At 56.3% G+C, this 7,183-nt stretch overlaps 1 protein-coding gene across 2 annotated transcripts in view; it reads right to left on the bottom strand.

Moving 5' to 3' along the window:
* CNTFR (ciliary neurotrophic factor receptor) overlaps positions 1–7,183 on the bottom strand; it is a 215,629-nt gene that overhangs the window by 16,603 nt on the left and 191,843 nt on the right. For both annotated transcript variants that reach the window (XM_035902723.1, XM_009647268.2), the window contains 2 exons: positions 7,056–7,173; positions 6,197–6,363 (listed from right to left, as the gene is read on the bottom strand). In XM_035902723.1, the coding sequence (XP_035758616.1) occupies positions 6,197–6,363; positions 7,056–7,173 (285 nt within the window). The remainder of the gene's footprint in view (positions 1–6,196; positions 6,364–7,055; positions 7,174–7,183) is intronic.

The raw sequence follows: 7,183 nt of genomic DNA, 5'->3' as shown, positions 1-7,183 counted from the left end.
TCGCCTCCCCTGGGAAAGGAGGGAGGTGGTGGTGGCGAGTGACTTGCTCCTCTTGCCAGAGTGCTTGCCTGCAGCCCTGCCCTATGCACAAAGGGCATCTCTCCCTCTGCTTGAGACCAGGCGCTGATGTGGGGCCAGTCTGCTCCACATGGAGTCGTGTGTGTGCCATTCGCTGCCACCTCTGCTCCTGGATGATGCTGGCATTGCAGCAACTGTCCCCAAGAAAACACCTTCCCTGCACCACCACTGCTTGCTCTTCTTAGGAGAAACCAGACTCTGATGCTTTCAAACTCACTTTCTTGGCTGTGGGTGAGGCAGAGGGGGGCCTCTGATATGAAGCCACAGGCCAACCACCTTGGTGGGACCCAGAATTGGCCCTGTTCCCTCTGAGATGTAGCCCACCACCATCTCCCTCTCCCCAGCTCTCCTGCTCAGCACCCTGGAACACACCCTGCTTCGGTCCTCCTTCACTGTCATCTTCACCACCACTCCGACAGCTTCTTCTGCCTCCCATCACCTTCCCTCTGCTGTGGTGGGTGCAAGGAGGGCTGGACCACTTCCTCCATACCCACTGCACCCAGCGCCCAGAGGATGCTCCCAGAGGCTCGGGGAGTGGCTGGTGATCAAGCACCTACAGGCCTGACCGCAGGCACCCAGTGCCACCTCCTGGCTCCCATGGACACCTCTCTGCAGCAGGACAGGACACTATTTTCCATTTACAGCTTTATCCTCAGTGGGAGGAATGATTTGCTGGGGCTGTGCCGTGCTGAGCTACTCCAGATGGCTGTGCAATTCCTCTGCTCACTTCGAATCCCTGGGCTCCGGCTGGACATCAACTTCCATCGACAGGGACTTGGAGTCCAAACGCATACAAAAAAGTATAAATCCAGCGCTGGCTCAGGAGGCTTGGTTTGCAAAACAAAAGTCTGTTTGGCTGAATGAATGCAGATGACTGCAAACTATGGCTCTGCAGCAAGGAAGCGGGAAGGAAAAGCGCCGGGCTGGGGATGGAGGCAATGGGATACTCCCTGGGGTAACACAGGGAGCCTGGCCCTGCTTTTTTTTTGGTGTACCAGCCTGGAGCCATGGCAGAGGGATGCTGAAATGCAGTTGTGCTGGTGGGGCACATGTGCTTGGGCAGCAATGAGAGATGCCACTGTGGTGGGTCAGAGGAAAGCAAAAAAAAAAAAGAAAGGTGCCCTGATGCTGAGGTGGGAGTCACCTGTGCATTTTGTAGGGATGTTACCCCCAGCCTCGCTCCTGTGGGTTGCAGGCTGTCCCTGGGGTGCAGGGGAGGCTGCCCTGGCTCCGAGCAAGCATGGCAGAGCCCAGCCATCCAAGGCGGCTGTGCGCCCAGCTGCGGCGAGCCATCACATGGCACTGCGGGTTAACGGGAAAACCAGCAGTCCCTGCTACCCCCCCATGTGTCCCCCCATCCACGGGACTCCTGCCCAGCCTGGGAAGCGCAGCTGTGCCAGCCCCTCCAAAAGCACAAAGCTAAAGCTGCTCCTGCCATGTCCTCCCAAGGCAGCGGGGATGCATGAGCCAGGAGAGGGGACCACAACTCTGGCAGCCGGTCCAGTGCGGACAGACCTATGTCTCTTAGGACAGACCTGATGACACCGTGCTCATTGTGGAAGACATCAGGGCCAGTCCCGCAGGGGCCAGCTGAGGAGTGAGGGGAGACAGGCTGTGTCCAGCTCCCCAGTTTCTGCACGACCTTGAAGGAGTCCTTTATCTGCTGCAGCCTCCCGGTCCCTGCTCCGCGCATGGGGATGAGCGCTCCTCCTGCCCCAGCCTTTGTCTGCCTCCATTTAAGCCCACACATGGCAAGGCAGGGGCTGTCTGGCTGTACATCAGCCAGCATAATAGAGCCCTGTCCTCGGCAAGGGCCTGCAGGCAGTAACGTAATAAAAGTAATAATAATAATGGACGATGGGCATTAGGCTGAGTACTGGTTAAGTGGCTACAAAACCAGATGTAATATTATCCCACAGAGCTGAGGGAGCATCTCCAGACATTCCTGGGAAGGGGACTTGGCTAGGAGGGAGCTTGCAGCTCTTCCCGCTTGGTTTTCGGCTGCTGCATCCAAGCGAAGGCTTGGCGTGCAAGAAGAGCAGTGGAGAGCGGCTTTTCGCAAAGGCTCTGCACGCTCACGCTTAACCGCGAGTCTTCAGCTATCCATCACCCCTGGCTCTTGTTAGACGCATCTCGAAATGAAGCCTGCAGTTCAGAAAGGCAGCTGGGACCCTGCAGCATGGAGCGGCCCGTTGCCCATCCTGTCTCTCCAACGAGTGCTAAAATGGATCCCTTGTGGCCGTTAAATATCCCCTGGCATTTTCCATGAGCAGAGGGATATTAAACTCCATGTCTTAGCCAAATGTCAGTCTAGGTAATTTAATTCTGCCTCCCTAAGTAGTATGAATTGAACTGACCTTCTGCCTAGGCAACTGTATACCCGTGTTTGGAGACGGAATTTTGCACAGACACAGGCACGTTTGTCCTCACACAGCCCCTCCAAGATGCTCTGAGTCTTAATTGCCCCAGAGTCGGGTCTGGGAGGATCAAACAACCTTCCCAAAGTCACACAAGGAAATGGGTGGCAAATCTGGGGAATGCACCCATGCCTGCAAGGCCCCGTCCAAGGCTGCCTTCCTCCTTTTAATGCCATGCATCGTGTCCTGTTAATTGGCCCCAGGCCCACACAAGGAGAAAGGCGCTGAGGCAGGATGCCCCTTCGCATGGTGGTGGTATCCCCGTTTCCCTCAGGGATGCATGTGCTGGCTACCTGGCTCTTGGGCTGAAACACAAGCGAGGAAGGTAGGGTTGTGTCCTGGAGGGCCATAAATGTCCCCACTCTGCCCCAGTCCTCATGAGGTCAGTGCACAGCTCCTGACACACCACCTCACTCCTCCCCAGCACCTTTCTCTTCCTTCAAGCCCTCTCCCCTCCAGTTTCTCCAGCCCCTTTCCCACCTCCTCCTGCCTTGGGCTGGAGCCCTGATGTCTGCAGGGCTTTGCAGAGCCTTGCCCTCCCCACGTTCACTTTTATTAATATTGACACCTTTGCAGAAGACATAATTATGAAAATAATTTCCAGGAGTGAGATGGGGAGGGAGGCAGCCCGGATCTCCTACCGATGAGGGATGCGGGCCAGAGGGCTGGAAAACCTCTCCCAGTCATCATTGAAAATGGAAATGCAGAGTGACCCCTCGCAGCTGGCTGCTAATAACCATCAAGGCATGGGCTCGGGATAGCAAAAGAAAGTACCAGTCATTTTCCACTCAATTAGAGCCCATCTTCTGAGCGGCTGGGGAAGGGATTTTCCGCTGGAGGCTCCGGGGAGGGAGGAAGGAGAGAGGAAGCAAAACCAAAGGAGGTCACTCCTTCCCAGGGTTTTTTTTTTTTGTGTTTGCCCAGGCTGGCTGGGTGGTCTGACTCAGCAGGGGGTCTGCTCCCCACTCAGCCGACACGGGGACGGAGAGCTGCTGGCCCCACGCCGCTCTCGCCTTGGCTCCGGGCTGCTCCGTCCCCAGCAAGCCACAGGATCAGGGCTTCACGCCTGGGGTTTAACCTCCATGCAGAGGGTGTGATGGTTTTCTCTAGGCTAAGTGGAAGACACAAGGCAGGCTCTGACATCCCCAGCCCTGGGACTTCAGAAGAAGCATCACGCAGTCGCTGGTTGACACCATCTCTCCATTTCAGCGGGATGTGTGCACACGTTGCCATGCTCCCATGCAGCATTTTTCCAATGAGCCGTTGCAATGGCTTTGTCCTGAGCCATAGGTTTTCCACCCCTCCATCTAGCAGAGCGAAACCCAGCACAACTTCCAGGATGACATCTCAGCCCTGTTGATGCCAGTAGAAATCCCCAGGGAACCCTACTGGGTGCTAGATCCACACTGCCAGCACCCACCGTGCTGGGACACAGCTCCGGGCTTGCAGCTGCAGAGAAGAGAGCCAGAAGATGGCTGAAAAGCAGAAGGTTCTGCAAGGAGAAAGCAGGCAACCTGGGGCAAAATTGCCTGGCAAAATGCACTACTACCACAGTGCACTTGTTCTAATCAGAGACACGGGGGCAGCACAAAGAGAAGCTCCTTTTGGGGTGGGTGGCTGTTGATCGGCAGCAGCTGAGTTCGTTCTGTAATGACCCTGCCAAGACTGTCGACTGCCTGCTTGAACACTCAATCACCGCTCTGCCTGTGCTTCTTACAGATGGCAGCCCTACCAGGTCCCGAGGAGGAGAATTTCACAGCTGTACAGAACGTGGAGATGTTAAGGTTGCTAGATATTGAAGTGTTTATGGGAGTGGGCTGGCTCTGGGGTGCAGGACACAGCCTCTTCTATCAGCACCGGCCCATTGTCCCTTCCCCGAGTGCCATCCCAGCGGGTGTGAGGGCGTTTGCCAGGTGGTGCTGGGTGGTCTCACCTCCCACTGCAAATTCTGGGACCTGGTCAGGCTCCCTGCACCACTCCAGGCACTCTTGCAAGTGGACATGATATCGCACCCATGCTAACGGCTGGCCCGGGGCAGCGCAGGCCTCCGCTCACCGCTCCTCCGTCCCAGGCTGAGTTCAAACTGCTGGGCTGGATCCGGCTTGCGCTGGTGCCGGGATGCCCGGGGCTTGCAGCTGGGTGTGCTTCCCAGGGGGGTTGCCCTTGTGTGCTGGACAGAGGACCAGATGTTTGGGAAGCCAGGCAGGGCAAGGGTGGGATGCAGATGTTACAGGAAGATGCCCTGAACTCCTGCAGGAGGGAATGCAAGGAACTCAGAAAATGCAGCTTAATTGCTGCCCTGGGCCCTGCAGGCTGGAGGTTACCTTCATTTTTAAGGAGTGTATCTTCCACAAACACAATAATTTCCATTTAAAGGCACCCAAGTGACTGAAAGTCCACCACTTCCCTGCTAAGCTCCTTGCTTTATCCACGTTCACAATGCACCGACAAGCACAAGCTTCAGAGACAGACCGCGGATGCAGGGACATGGCAGGACAGTCCCTGCTCCATTTCCTCGCTCTGTTCTGAGGTGGCACCTTGTTTGATGTTTTCCAGGATTTGGGGTAGAAAGGGAAAATCTGGGATAGCAGTGGGGCTCCACTTCTTGCACTCCAGCACTTCCAGACACTTGGGACTGGGACATGCAGCACGTTGAAGGCAAAGACTGACTGCTGGCTGCACTTCAAGGATTCATTTATTTGTTTTTCTGGTCCAGTAATTGCCACATGTAACCAGCAAATTGTTTTTCGACGTGTTCCTGAACTCTATTCGCTCCCATTTTTCCTGTTCTTTGAGGATGGACAGTCTTGTCACAGCACCAGCTGTAATCCGGCTTTGTCTGGTGGCAAAAGCACCGTGCCCAGCTCCCTGCTTTGCTGTGCTTGGCGCTGAATTGTTCGGTCCACGCCGGTCCTTCACAGGCAGAGGAGCATCTGCAACACGGGTCCAGACATGGCTGGACAGCATCCCTGCGGCACTGCCAGTGGCACGGACACCTCGGTCCCCAGGCACCGCTGCTCCCTGTCCCACATCATTGCACAGCATCGGCTGCCTGGGTGGGGCAGTGAAGAGGTGCAAAGGGGGGAGTAGGTTTTTAGGAGAGTGCTAGGTAAGGGCTGATGGAGGATGACTTTGGGAGGGCTCGATCCTGACTAGGCATGGAGGGAAGAAACAGGACATTTTAATTTTGCTTCCAATCCTAATTCCCACGACTCTGCTTCCACCACAAACACCAAACCTCTCTTTTAGGGACACTCACAAGGGCAAGAAGGGCGATGCCATTTGGACCACACCAGTTTCACAGCTCTCTGCCCCAGCACATGGCAGCCACTTCCCCAGCCCCCAAGGAGGGAGGAGCTCAGCAACCAGGGAGACCTGGACCACTGGGGATGGGACTAAGCAGGGCACTAGGCCACTGATGGGACCAGCATGGGGGCTGCCTGTGGCATCCTGCCTAGCTCCCCCAGGATGCTCAGGTACCAGCACCGGTTACAGCAGGGCCAGGAGAACTGGGGGTGGGGGCACAGGGAGGATGCCGGTATGGCTCAGACCCTGTCTCCATCTCATGGATGGGTAGGCAGAGGCTCTACCTGGAGACCCTGCCCCTTCCCTGGCCTGTCGCTCTGGTGGGCAATGCTGCGTGCAGAGCAAGCCAACCCCAACACCGTCTCGGAGAGGCCAGTTGCTGCCGCGGAAGTTACCTATGGCGAACTCGTCAAAGGTGACAGTGGTGGAGTTTTTGCCCAGAGCATTCGTGACTGTCAGAGTCACCTTGTACTTCACCGTTGAGAAGAGCTGGAGGTATCTGATGTGACACCTGTTTTTGGGAAAGACATCCTTCTCGCAGACAATCTCTCTCGTGCCGTGTCTGGAAAGCAGAGGTGAGAAGAGTTGTTACCTTCGGCGCAGTGCTCGGGGTGGGGATGCACCCATGCTGCTGGAGGCAGGAGGCAGAAGGAGCAGCACCGTGTCCCTGTGCACCAGCCCCTGCCGCAGCCAAAGGGCTGCTTCCCTCTTGCTGGGGAATTTTGCAGGCTCATGTGCGTGATGTTTCTAAGCCTGCACAGAGACTGCAGTGAATGTGCTCACGCTGGCTCCAAGGAAAGGCTGAGACCCTGCTGGGGTTGGGGTTGGCTCTGCCCCTCCTGTGCAAGGAACTTTCTGCTGGTGACACAAGCCCCAGAAGTTTATGCACAGCATCATTCTGTATAAGGGCTGCGCCAGGACCCGGGCACAGGCTGAGGGACAATGATGTGCCGTGGCCAGTTCTAGGTGAGGGACACTGCTGCAGAAGGGAGTGTGGCTGTGCCAAATGCGCTGAAAAACATCAGGCACGATGTCCACTGTGGACAAGTGGTGCAGAGAGGATGAACTTGGGGGGCATCCAGTTTGCATGTCCCTAGAGCATCTTTCCCCAAGCCCATTTTTGGGACACCAATGACATATGCTCAGCACAGGTCAGACCCACTGCCCCAAGACTTCACGGCACTACTTGGGACCTGCTCCAGGCTGCAGGGACAAAAGCTCTCACCACTGCACCCTTCCTTCCCAGGCACTTACATGACGGAGATGTTGAAGTAGTTGGGGATGTAGGTGGGAGTAGGAAGGTGCCAGCTGCAGTAGAAACCCTTTGGGTAGTTGTTGGACCGGCACATCAGCGCTGGCTCCTTCGGGGGGGCTGCCAGGGA

Source organism: Egretta garzetta, unplaced genomic scaffold, assembly GCF_000687185.1.
Source record: "Egretta garzetta isolate BGI_Z169 unplaced genomic scaffold, ASM68718v1 scaffold59, whole genome shotgun sequence".
Lineage (NCBI taxonomy): Eukaryota > Metazoa > Chordata > Aves > Pelecaniformes > Ardeidae > Egretta > Egretta garzetta.
Note: the sequence above shows the minus strand (reverse complement) of the source record. Positions and strands in the feature narration are given on the sequence as shown.